Here is a 13,931-nt window from a genome sequence, read left to right as displayed (position 1 = left end):
TTGAGCTGGGCTTACATTTAATGAATCTGAATGTATTTGTTTAATGTTTTGTCGTGCATAACGACAAACAAGTCTATATTGACAGAAATAATGATCAACTGCATCTTATTCTGCATCTGAGCCATGTAATATTTTGCAGAATAAGTCATATAGGGGTGTCAGTTGTGTAACCAAAAGGTTGCTAGTTCGATCCCCAGCTCCTCCTAGCTGAGTGTTTTGTCTCTGAGCAAGACACTTGACCCTAACTGCCTCTGACGAGCAGGCTGTGTCAATGTGTATATTAACCAATGTAAGTCGCTTTGGATAAATGCGTCTTCTAAATGCCCTAATTGTAATCATTGATACAAATGATTGCCCGTGCTAATATAATACAGATAGGGCTACAAACTTAATCTAAAAGTTAAATAAGCAAACATTTCTTAAACATATAAACTGTCTTGTTAAATTAAATTAATCACAGATTAAATGAGATGGAGGATATTTGTTTTGAATTCATTATTTGGTTAAACCAACATATCTAAATTCAACAATATCAGCTTGTGTTTAGAGTTAGTGTCGCTTTAAGAGGGCTTCTAAACTCATTCAGCAACATGTACAAATATAAACCATAAAAATATCAAAAGGTTGGCCTATTCTCATTTTGGACCCCCATTTCATAATTCGATAGTGTGTTAATAAGACTGACGTAGTGCCAAAAGGGACTGGCCAAAAAAGAAGACATAGCAAAAGTAGTGAATAAACCATAATTATTTTTATCAAAACATCATCCTCCAAAAAACGTTGACATAAGGGTTATGTTAAATAATTGATGACCAAATTTACTACAGTCCATTCATTTCGTCTTTGTTGTTTAATAATGGCAATAAGCTAATATGAAAAAAAATAAAAAATCAACCATCAACAAAAGCCAATAGTTTGATAGGCAGTTACCAACAGCCTGGAATGTGAGCGGCAGTGGTCAGAAATCCAGTCCGGAATAGTGGCTATACCAGAAGCATCCTGACGGAGGTCAGAGATTAGAGAAACAACGATTTGTCCCAGGCGTGTTTGTTTATGGAGGTGCCCTAATTGTAAATGTAAATGAGGTGCTGCGACAGTGGTTGTTTTACTAAAGGTTAATAAAGAGACATGGTGTCTTACAAATATAAGTAAGCAAATACATTATTAGATAAGCCAGTGTGATGACGGGTGTACCATAAATACGGTTTTCAGGCATGGCCAATTCTACAATCTATTCTTCAACCATTTCATCAATTAATAAAAAGTAAAAATACACCGCAGAGCAACCTTTGATGAAGCAGGGACGATTCACTGGTTTTGGGTGGGTCAAGACAATTAGCAAGCAATTATCAGTGAGTACCAGAGTTATTTTAATGCATCTTAATCCTCCCCAGGGGCCAGAACCAAAACACAGCTAGCTAGCTAGCTAGCTAGCTACTGTAGCAAACGTACCTGGGTTGTAGTGCGTGATGACGCCGGAAGCTGGAGCACATGGGCTGTAGTTTAGTGCAGGAAACATTTTCATAAACATTTAAAAAGCAATTTGGACAAAAGGATAATAGCCAAAATGAAAAATTGTAATATATTTAAGCAAGATAATGGAAAGCATCGCTATATATTAAACTTTGTTTTATAAAAAGGTTATTAAAAACCATTTCCCCAATTTAAAACACCAGATGTAAGACATTTGTCCAAATACACACCAATAAAAAAAAATATTGAAAGGAAAATATAATTATTCCTGCATTCCAGAGCATCCATATAAAGTTGTTAAATAAATCCTTGACATTAACACACTTGTATGTGAACAAATGTACTTCCCTGTCATTCATAAGGACAATGGCTTTAAAATGTCTTCACAGTGGCTGTACAACATCACAAACTGATATAAGATATGTTTACATAATATTGCATGCTGTTTTTTTTAATTTATTTTACACATTTGGCTTGGTTATTGGAGTTTGGATTTCCCTTTGTTTTTGTCAAAAATAACAAAACATAATAAATAAAGCAATAAAAAATAACATTTCAACATGCCTTGATGTCATTAGGCTTTCAGGATGGTTGCTGTAAAATCAAAGCATATCAAATGTTCCACTATATTCCACTAGTCGTTGATTTTTGTACAGTCATTTAAATACATACTCTTCTTTATGCAGCGCTTGTGAAGCTTTGGAACAATAATTCCCTGGTTCCCCTCTGGACTCACTCTCCTCTCGCACACTGAAAACGTCTTTCATTAATGACATCAGACCTCAACTACCACACCTGTGTTCACACACAGTAGTTGCAATAAGCCAAAAGTACAAAGCATAAAAATATGTTCAGTGTTACCTTACATTCAAAACTGATGTCTCCTGCCATACCGGTGCGTCTTCCGCATATAACAAATGCACAATCAAACCGTTTATCTAAGAGGCACATACGTCCAACCTTGGTCGATTTCTTATTGAAAGGTATTTAAAAAAACTAAAAGTTCCTGAAAGTTTGCATAGTGAGTCAATGTTAACAACGTGTGTGTATGTGTGTGTGTGTGTGTGAGGGCCAGTAGGTGGTTGTAGTCGGGGGCGGGGTGGGGGAGACATACGGTAGGAGCGTACGAACATAGCAAACCTAGTTGTGCCTTTTGTGCAGCATTGTCTAAAGCTAATATTTGATAACGTTTGTTTGAAAAAAATAATATCCCTGTAAACGCTTGCACGCACGCACACACTCAAACACACACACACAGAATCGATCAGGGTGTGGTGTATTGATTGCTTTTGGTTGGATTTTGGCTTTGGATTAGGCCAGGAGAGGGTAGTCAGTGGAGGCAGGAAAGAGCCGGCCCACAAGGTACGATGAATCAGTCCAACGTGAAGAACCGTCTGCGTCTGAGCGGGCCCCTGTTGGCTCTCATGGGCTTTAGGAGTGCAGGTTCTTGACGTTGTTGATCTCAAGCTCCAGCTGCATGATGCGGACGTCTCTCTGGTTCAGAAGCTCCCGCAGCCGGCGGATCTCCTCCTGTTGCTTGTAGAACTTCAGCCGCAGCTGTGGGGCACACACACGCATGCAAACAAACACACACGTGCACGCAAACAAACACACACACACACACACACACACACACACACACACACACACACACACACACACACACACACACACACACACACATAGATGAAGATGCAAACACACACACACACACACACGCCCACACACACACACAAACATAAAAACACACATATATGCATGCAAACGCACGCACACACAGGCACACACACGCAAACACATTGTAACGCAAAGACAAACGCACAGTCACACACACATGCAAATGCCCGGACACACACACAGACGCATGCAAACGCACACTCACACACATTAACGCAAGGACAGACACGCACACAGTAACGCATACACATGCAAATGCACACACAGATGCACACAAACGCACACACACACAAGCATATTAATAAAGAAAATCTATATGATCATACAATTGCCAGATACCATCATGCTGATAACCAAACCCAAACAAATTCCAACCAACGATGAAGAATTTAATATTCCAATCAAATCTCCACTGATTAGAATTCAGGTAGGCATCCACCAGTTTCACAGCTATTGTACCTCGTTCTCTGTCTTTGGGGGCGAACAAAGGGCCAGGTCCTGTCCGTTGCTCAATGGACTGCCGTCCTCTTGACCCTTATCATTGCCGCTGTCCTCTTTGGAGCCCTTGGTGCTGTCCAGCTGCCCCTGGATATAGGAGAGCTGCAGGAGACCCGGCCTGCTCTGGGACCTGCGGGTGTCCACGCCCTTGACTAGGCTCAGGTAGGAGTCTGCTACTTGACTCCCAGGCTTCAGGTTTACCAGCACTGGGTCTGGAGGTCGGATGCAAGATTAGGCAGGAAAAGAGATGGGTGGGAGGGGCATAAAGGCATAATACAATAAAATTGGGACGGTGTTGACTTCTACCCAAAAGGTTAAAAGTTGCTGGTGAAACATTTATTTATTTGTATGAAGAAATACACTAACGGAAAGCTTGCTAGTTTGCCAGTTTAGGAAGCCTGATAGAAAGATCTAGCCTATGGAATATGAGCTATTGTTTAAAAGCCACCTAGCTGATACAGAGACTGTTTAGAGCTCCATTTAATATGCAATTAAACAACCTTTCCGCCAGTGTACGTGAGACTGTCTGAAGGGGGGAAGGGGGCTGAAAGTGCTAACATTGACTAATAAAGTTTATTCATATCTCTAATAAAAGTTGTAATCTTGAAGCCAGATGATTGTCACAATGAATAGCATGCCCCCGGTATAGCCATTTTTCCAATTCCCCCTTTTCATGATTTACAACAAAAGAAGAATGGTAAAGTGTAGAAGTACTCCTGGCTGTTTGAGCCTTCCGTTCATCTCTATAGCTGCGCTCCACAAGAGCCACGGTACTTATGTTATGTTTCTGAATGCCAGGTCAGAAGAAGTATGGCTTGACTTATTCGATTGATTGAAAAATTATGAATCTATTTGAGTGGTGCGCACAAACACAGACACACATACATGCACGGTGTTTACCTCTTTTGACACCGTCGATCCACTCCTGTGAGGTCATGGCTGGAATGTTACCGGGGGTCATGGGATATATGTCTTCTTGGTAGGACTCCGACTGCAAAGCACAGACGCCAAACCATGAAACATACATAATGGTTTCTGGGGGAAACTATTATTCAATATTTTAGCAGATGCTTTTATCCAAAGCAATGTGCAGTGAGGTAGGGAGCAGGTAGGGGTTTAAGCCTAACTTAAATGCGAGAGCAGGCATGAACCAAAAATTATATAATCACCAACCATGCGCACATTTCCTACATTGATTTGCTGCGTGCCGTGCGCCTATAAAAGGTCCCGCAGTGAAGTTACGGCAAAGCATAGCCCTGCTTGAACTGCATTCAAACTTCCCCAACCGATCATCACGGTGACTTAAAATTCCACTTTAGGTAGCTCGCTCAAAGTAGACCTGCAGATGAACTGTAGGCATTATGGTGTGTGTGTGTGTGCTAGTGTGTGTGTGTGTGTGTGTGTGTGTGTGTGTGTGTGTGTGTGTGTGTGTGTGTGTGTGTGTGTGTGTGTGTGTGTGTGTGTGTGTGTGTGTGTGTGTGTGTGTGTGTGTGTGTGTGGTTCTCCCACCCTGCGGGGTACAATCATGGAGACTGGTTCGATGAGGCTCTTGGTGGTCACCAGCTTGTAGAAGCGGAAGACCTCGCACGAGGTGACATCCAGCCCCCTCTTGGGCATCACGCCTGGGGGAGGGGGACAAGCAGCAGGAGGGGGGTTATGGAGAAACACACCAGGAGCTTCCTCTTTGGCGGTCAGTAGACATGTTTTAGGCTTGGCATCGGGGGGCTTAAAGATACTGTGGTGTGTTTACATCGAGAGCATGTTTCAGTCGTACAAACCTTTTGAATAGGTAATGTGTTACCTAATCAACCCCTATTGCTACTTCTTACTTATAATTAGTGCTTTGAACAGATGCTTCATTGAAAGTGATTTACAGGCATTTCAGATATATGTTATGAAGGAGCAGGTAGGGGTTAGGCCAGCATACAGTTAGGCCTCAGAGATCAGGGATTGACCCCAAAACCTTTCAAGCTGGGATTCAAAGCTGACACAATCTTTGGTTACCCTTCTCTGCTGCCATCATGTCCCAGCCAGCACTTCCCCTTGTGATATAACAGGTTTAATTTGTCATGCACAGTATGGTATTCAAAGTGGTTTGTCAACTGACTATGATTTAAAGGCCTCTCTTATAGTGTAAGCCTTGGCCCTATTGACTGGCTAAAGTATTATTATTTAGAAATGGGATTTTACTGTATTAATGAAATGTTGATAAATATAGTAAGAACATTTGAATCCTTCTGTATGGCTCAAATAGATTTATTTCTTATTAAAATGTAGGGTCTAGGTACATTTTTTTAAATCATTCTTAGTCTTGACTTAAACCATTGTGTGTATACTCAATGCCAGTATACCGTATGCCTCTTTCAACATAGCCACAGTTGTTATATGTGACCGATGTGCGGTTGGTTTCGTGTATTCGTAGTGCTTGTTGTCAGCCTCTTTTGGATATTCAAATACCGCAGGTATATTTGCATGTGAAGGTCTCTAGTAGATTCAAAAGCATAACCCACATAGATCTGATTTATGATGACAACCTTAATCCATAGTATACTATAATATCAGACCACAGGCATACAGAATTGAATATATGAACGCTTCCATTGTTGTAGTTCTCTGGAATGTTCTCTTGAACTGCCAGCCAGAGGAACTGAGGGCATCACGATCTGTCAATATTAATATAACAAAATCTTGAAACAGACCTCTTTAGTGAAGCTTACTTCTAATCCACTAATCATGTGGTATGTGGTCTAAATATGATTGATTATTTGATGTTGATTGAACTTATTATTCTAGTTCAGCTGTTACCTTCGTCCACCACGGTTGTACTGCTGTATTTAGAGGTGCTTTCTAAATAGGGTATGCGCGACCCAGATGTACAGGGCGTAGCATGGGGCCTTACCCATTCCTTTCTGAGGCAGTAGCGAGCGGTAGTCCGTGAGATAGTGCAGGTAGGGCTTCTCCGCGCTGATCTCATAGTACCGGAAGCTTGCGTCGCCCTGGGACACAGGGCACGGCGACATGCATTAACACCCGCTATGGATCGCCGCTCCGTGATCATCTTATAATGACGGCCGGTGTGTGCGAGACCCACCTTGCCCACGACGTACAGCATGTGCGTGTCGGGGTCGTAGAAGGGGAACAGGATCCCCGACCCGCCGTCCAGGTCCTCTTGTAGCAGAGGCACAGAGAGGTCGTCCTGCGCCAGGACAAGCACACGTGCACGCGCACGCGCGCACACACACACACACACACACACACACACACACACACACACACACACACACACACACACACACACACACACACACACACACACACACACACACACACATATGCGCCCGCATACACACACAGACACGCAGACACACACACACACACAGTTGCATGCACACACAGTTGCACGGACACACACACAGACACACACATGCACGTGAACAGTCAATGGCTGTTGTTGTGAATACCAGTCCACCATTAGTGCATCAACATCATCTCTAGAGCAGGGCTCTCTCACTAATCCCCACTGACATAATCCTCAACCCACTTGTCCGCATCGAAATGCAACACAGGACATTTCAACGACCCACTAGTTCACGTATCTAATGTATCTAATAAGAAGGTCACCACAACACGTCATTTAAACACAACATAATTATTTAATATCAAATGACGTTGGTCCCCACTTGTGTATATCTTGCTGTCAAATTCAGAACTGTGTCAGCCAAGTTGTCCACCAGATGGCATAGTTTCACCAATTCAAGGGAATCATCATCATTCCGACAACTCCTTTTTATAGTTTTCTTCCCATCTATAATTTCTCAGCCACATGTCCCGCTGAGGGCTTCTCGTTAATCTTTGGTTCACAATACTAGCTAGCGGTGCTAACTACATATTCCTCCCTCTAACACTTCTAACGGCATAGTTTTAGTTAAACGAGTCGTTCTGGTGAACAACTAACAGTCTTCCGCTGTTGTCCAGCAGCATAGCCGTGTGTCTTGCAGTGGTGGAGGTCTGTCCTGCATGGGCAGTCCTACCTGCTTCCACAGAGCTATCTGTCGGACGTTCCAGATCGAGGTTCCTGTGGTCAGGATCATCTTCAGGTTGCCCAGGATCAGCACCTTGGCAGCTCTGTGGACCTTGGTCTTGGACTCCTACGGACAAAAATAATGTGTCAATGTTGTTCACTGAAGATGTTGTGCACTGAGGATAGGTTTTTCATTGTAGTTTTATAGCGTTTGTTGCTTTCAATTTATACCTATTTTTATTTAACTAGTGTCCTTGTCTTGTTGCTGTGCCAACCGCATTTGCCACCCGGGATCAATAAAGTGTGACCTCCCTTAAGTGTCAATTAAACTTTATAGCATAAGATGTTATTTGGTGGACCCTTTTATGCAAAGTGTCTTGTGAGTGTTTCCACTCTTAGCATGGGCTGCCCTATTTGGAATCCACGCCCTGACCCTTGAAGTGTTAACACCTTGCTCTCGCAGTGAGGCGGGGTGGGACCACGTAGGCCATGTCCACACCTACGAAAACGATATTTTTTTATCTTTAGTCACTCAAAAGCGTGTTGAAACAATGCTTCTACCGTACGATCAATCTGAAATCCTCAATGATCGGCCTGGTACAACATCCAGGGTGCTTCAGGGTAAAAATAGACAACAGAAAACCAGGCAGTTTTTCTGTTGTGTCAAGCAGTCTCCTTTGGTATCAAATGATTGTTGGTCTATTTTTATCTGGAATCTAAATCTGATACCAGTACTGTGTCTATCCAATATTGTTAATGATCTCTGGAAAACACAGTGTGCCTAACATTTCAGTGCCAACGTGTTCAAACTATTAAGGTGAACTGTTGACAAATAAATAAAGCATCAAAACGTTATGCTAAACCGTCTTGGTCGCGCCGGTCTGTCTACCACCAAGTTAGGCTTTTAGAGAAAGAGCCATAGCTCCTGCTGTCGTGAGTTATTAAACACTGTTCTCAGGTCAGTAGAGCTATGTGCTTAACCTGACCTGGCTAGGACGTGTTAGTTATGGCTGTGTGGTGCCGGAGAGAGGGGTTCTGTAGTACATGAAGTAATACATTGGGTGGGGGGGGGAGGTTCTTACACAACGCCGGAGGATGTGGCTGAGGAATGTGTGATACCATGGTGTCATCTCGTAAGAGCAACGTACCCGGTCGCGCTGCTAGGTAATGAATCACGCCGCCGGTTTTAAACCTCACGTGTTATTCTTGCTTCAAAGAAAGGGCCGCCCCAGCTTCAGAGTAAAAGCCTCATGGGTTTTAAAATACACATGTGTTTACACTTCCATGCACTGACAGAAAGAACCTTTTGAAAAAAGCAAAAACGACCACCAAATATATTCAAACAACGACAGTGTGAGTCTGGCATCAGAAGAAGGGCCCCCGAAGTCTAAAAATAACAGCTAACTGGTAGAACATGGGAGCCAGGGGTGCAATTCTGACTCCCCTTACCATTCATGCCCACACATGTCATTGTGTTGTTTGTCAGATGCTTTAACATAAGCTGTCCATTATGAATGGCATATCGTTTTTGGCCCACAGACGTACAAGCACACACACCCTTATATGGACACAACACACACACACACACACACACACACACAAACACCCCTACCTGCAGAAGGCTCCCAGTCTGAGGTTCTATGAGCCGGACCTTGCGGTCTTTGCAGGTGGTGGCCATGAGGCTACCGTCAGTGCTGAAGGCCAGGGAGAGGACAACGTCAGGGTGGTGGCTGATGGTCCTCAGGGGGTTCTTTATCACCTGCTCCGGGCAGTCCAGGTTCCAGATCATCACCTGCACACACACACACACACACACACACACACACACACACACACACACACACACACACACACACACACACACACACACACACACACACACATATGGACACACACACACACACACACACACACACAAACGAACAAACAAGGATACACACACATGGACACACACACACACACACACATGGAGACACACACACACAAAAACATGGAGACACCCCCACACACACACACGTATGAACACACAGGGACAGACACAAACACATGCAGACACCCACTCACGCACCACCACACACAAACACACACACACACACACATGCAAACACACACACACACACACACACACACACACACACATACACACACACACACAATGCACATGCCCACATGGATGCAGGCACGCAGACACACGCGTACAAACACACATGCACGAGCATACACAGAAACACAAACACACAAACGCACACAATTCAAAACACTTCATTGAAATTCAACAATTGTAGTGAGTCAGACTAGCATTGCTACAGGAAGCTCCGGCTCCTCCACCAAGCCTTTAGCCAGCCTAGCTGTCCCTGCTGACCTGGAGCCTATACCTGGCTAGTTGCTTAGCTATGCACTCCTGACCACAATACACAGAAACAAAAACACACACAGACACACCCCTGCAGGCCATTTGCATCAGTACAAGCGCTGCGAGAGAGGCGAATGCAAAGTGGAATTAATCCTTGATTTGCGTTGACTCACAGAGCATGCAGGAGAGAACGTGTTGAGGACTTCAGAATCAGGATTAAGCGTGAGCTCTCATATGCACACACACAGACAATCACACGCAGACACTGATGAGACACATAAAACCGCATGCACACACAGACACACACACCCACCCAGACACCTTTTATTGATGGTCTATAAAGGTCAAGGGAGTAGCGATCAGCATGGTCATTACCATAATCTCAACCACACACACCTGACTGCTTGACCTCACCTGATGACTCATCTCATTCCTCAACAGAGAATAAAACTGCAACAGAATATGGTATAGGTGTGTGTGTGTGTGTGTGTATATCTGAATATATTTAAATGTGTGTGTGTTAGCATATATACAAAATTGTGTGTGTTAGTGTGTGTGTGTGTGTGTATCTATTTCTATATCTATATATATATATATAAGTGTGTGTGTAAATATATATATGTGTGTGTGTGTGTGTGTGTGTGTGTGTGTGTGTGTGTGTGTGTGTGTGTGTGTGTGTGTGTGTGTGTGTGTGTGTGTGTGTGTGTGTGTGTGTGTGTGCGTGCGCGTGTGTGTGTGTGTGTGTGTGTGTGTGTACCTGGTAGTCGTACGCGGTGCTGAACAAGATGTTGTTGGCGGTGGGGTGCCACTCCAGCAGGCCCACCCGGCGGCTGTGTCCCTGCAGCTCCTTCCACGGCGCCGTCAGGTTCCTCAGCAGGCCCTGAGGGGGGACCTCCCACACCTTCACCTGGAGCACACACACACACACACACATATATATATACAGACACGTATATACCTGTACACACACATGCACACGTTTATATATCTACACACACACACACACACACATGTTTTAGACATCTACACACACATACACAGACACGTTTTTAAATCTACACACACACACACACACACGTTAAGACATCTACACACATACACACACACACACACACACACACACACACACACACATGTTTAGACATCTACACACACATACAGACAGACACTTTTATACATCTACACACAAATACACATGTTTGGACGTCTACACACATACACACAAAGACACATTTATACATATACACACACATAGACAGATTTATGCATCTCCACACAATCACGTTGAGACATATACACAACATACACACACACGGGGAGGTATATACAGTACATCTACACCCCACACAGAGACAGACACGTTTAGACATCGACACCAAACACAAACACACACACACACACACACACACACACACGTTTATACATATGGAACACACGTGCACGTTTATACACACATATGCCACAAACACCCAAACTGGCACCCACACACACACAAAGTTGTACACCTATACACCATCACATGCACACAGGCACACACACACAGACACACCATCAATAACTGTCCACTCAGTGTTTGGAGAAGCTGGAGACATTGTGAGCTGTAAAGTAAACGGTGGATGGTTCCTTTCAACGGATGGTGTAGAGTTTCAATAACAACACGACCCTGAAAGTTTATAATATCAGGTGATGATAGCCAACAGTAGCTAGCGAGCTACAATGATCACTCTCTTCCCATTTGTGGTGTTCACAGTTGGTTTTCATTGGAAATGAACTGTAAATAATATGTTGTTTGTCAGAGCCGTTGTTATGTTTTTATGTAAATGCATTCTCTCCCTCTCTCTCTGTCTCTACTAATGCAAGGTATTATGTCTAGCCCAACATGCCAACATGTTATCATTATGAATTTTTAACTAAGACACATCAATCACTGAACAATCATGAAGGTGAAAGAGAAATCCTTCAAACTGATAGCTGCGTACCATTGAATCCTGCCCTTCATGCTGAGTGCATTCCGAAAGATGTCCTCATAATAAAGGCCACTTTGTTCTTCACATCTTAGGAACCAGAGCACCCTGTTCCTCATACACCTCATCTGATGCTAGGATCCCTATCTGCTTTAACGACCTGCTTGGAAGTGTGTCCGGGGACTTGGGGTGGGTGTGTTGTGTGAGTGCGTGCGTGAGTGCGTGTGTGTCGACTAACCACGATTCACTCAGATGCAGTGTGTGTGTGTGTGTGTGTGTCTGTTTGCGTAGACTAACAGTGTTGTCCTCAGAGCAGTGTGTGTGTGTGTGTGTGTGTGTGTGTGTGTGTGTGTGTGTGTGTGTGTGTGTGTGTAGACTAACCTTGGTGTCCTCAGAGCAGTGTGTGTGTGTGTGTGTGTGTGTGTGTGTGTGTGTGTGTGTGTGTGTGTGTGTGTGTGTGTGTGTGTGTGTGTGTGTGTGTGTGTGTGTGTGTGTGTGTGTGTGTGCAGACCGTGGTGTCCTCAGAGCAGGAGGCTATGCAGTAGTCGTTGAAGGGGTTCCACTTGAGGTCCAACACGTTGCTGCGGTGGCCTGTGACCTTGGGGTGGTGGGGGTCCACCTTCCCCGTCTGGAGCAACACAACTGGTCATTAGAACGCACACACACACACACACACACACACACACACACACACACACACACACACACACACACACACACACACACACACAACCTGTACAACACAACACAACACTAATATTAACACACACACACACACACAGACACTACCTGTACAACACTAACACTAACACACACACACACACACACAAACACACACACACACACACTTCCTGTAGAACAAAACACTATAGTAAATGAACGGAGCTTATCGATACTACAGCCATAAATAATTTAGCCCCTGGGCCTGTTTAATGCCGTGTTTCTGTACCCATCCCTACTTGTTAGGAACCATTATAAATAACAATATTAAGTTATTGTACAGTTAGGATTCGTCTGATTGGTTTGGTCGTATGTTGTTGTTCAGACTAGTTACAATTTACAAGACCTTTAAACTACCAAATGTAAAAAAAAACTCTAGTTACAATGAATGAACACATGAATGACCTCTCTACTTTGACATTCCTATTCATTCCTTTGTCTCTTTTGATTGGTAGCTGTAATAGGCCCCGCCCCTGGCCTGTCAGTGAGAGGTGCAGACAGGCTCCTGCATTTGCTGTCGGCTTGGACATTTCTGTGTGCTTGTGATTCAGAGATCCTCCTCACAGGTTTGGGCAGGTAAACACGACCTGGAAACTAGAACCTTAAAAACACCAACCCTTCCACATTTATTTGTATATTAGGGGGAGTATTGATGTAATGTAACTTAATAGTAACTGGTTTGTTTTACAGACGTGTGTCGGTTTTGGATAGATTGTGGTTTCTTGGTAAACAGAGAATTGCTCCGAGGTACATTCGGTATTTAGTGTCAAAAGTATTTATCGCTATCGCATCCGTCATGTTCGTTTCTGTTTCACTGACACAAATCAAGGACACTCACGCTCGGTGTGTCTGGAGCACAAAAACTTGCATGTGTGTGTTCTGTGTCGTCTGTGGAAACTAAGAAGACTTTCCAAAAGTGAAATAATAAACAAATAAATAAACTCCAGGTGGGTGATGTCATTCCTGAGCTCCTCAGCACTGTATCTGCCCACGCCGGAGGGACGAGGTGATAAATCTGCCAAACCCTCTTAAGAGGCGCGAGTGATGGGAGAGGAGGAGCGGGAGGGAGGAGGAGGGGGAGGGGGAGGGAGGGGGAGAAAGGGTGAGAGTACAGAACGAGATGTGATCTGCCATGGATGCTTGTGGCACCAGTTGAGAGTAGGGGAGTGTAAACTCAACTCAACGCAGGTGTGTATGTGTGAAAGAGAGAGAAGAGGGGGGGGGG

The 13,931-nt window shown here is 43.9% G+C and overlaps 1 protein-coding gene across 3 annotated transcripts in view; it reads right to left on the bottom strand.

Annotated features, from left to right (window-relative positions):
* Positions 1–831: 831 nt before the first annotated feature.
* The window catches only part of coro2aa (coronin 2Aa), a 30,537-nt gene continuing 17,437 nt past the window's right edge, over positions 832–13,931 (bottom strand). For all 3 annotated transcript variants that reach the window (XM_060047538.1, XM_060047541.1, XM_060047539.1), the window contains exons 3-12: positions 12,498–12,614; positions 10,780–10,929; positions 9,282–9,461; positions 7,680–7,796; positions 6,740–6,844; positions 6,548–6,644; positions 5,158–5,270; positions 4,549–4,639; positions 3,610–3,860; positions 832–3,030 (exon numbers count right to left, since the gene is read on the bottom strand). In XM_060047538.1, coding sequence (XP_059903521.1) covers positions 2,905–3,030; positions 3,610–3,860; positions 4,549–4,639; positions 5,158–5,270; positions 6,548–6,644; positions 6,740–6,844; positions 7,680–7,796; positions 9,282–9,461; positions 10,780–10,929; positions 12,498–12,614 — 1,347 coding nt within the window. In that variant the 3' untranslated portion in view covers positions 832–2,904. The remainder of the gene's footprint in view (positions 3,031–3,609; positions 3,861–4,548; positions 4,640–5,157; positions 5,271–6,547; positions 6,645–6,739; positions 6,845–7,679; positions 7,797–9,281; positions 9,462–10,779; positions 10,930–12,497; positions 12,615–13,931) is intronic.

Source organism: Gadus macrocephalus, chromosome 3 (assembly GCF_031168955.1).
Source record: "Gadus macrocephalus chromosome 3, ASM3116895v1".
Taxonomy (NCBI): domain Eukaryota; kingdom Metazoa; phylum Chordata; class Actinopteri; order Gadiformes; family Gadidae; genus Gadus; species Gadus macrocephalus.
This window is presented reverse-complemented; position numbering and strand designations above follow the sequence as displayed.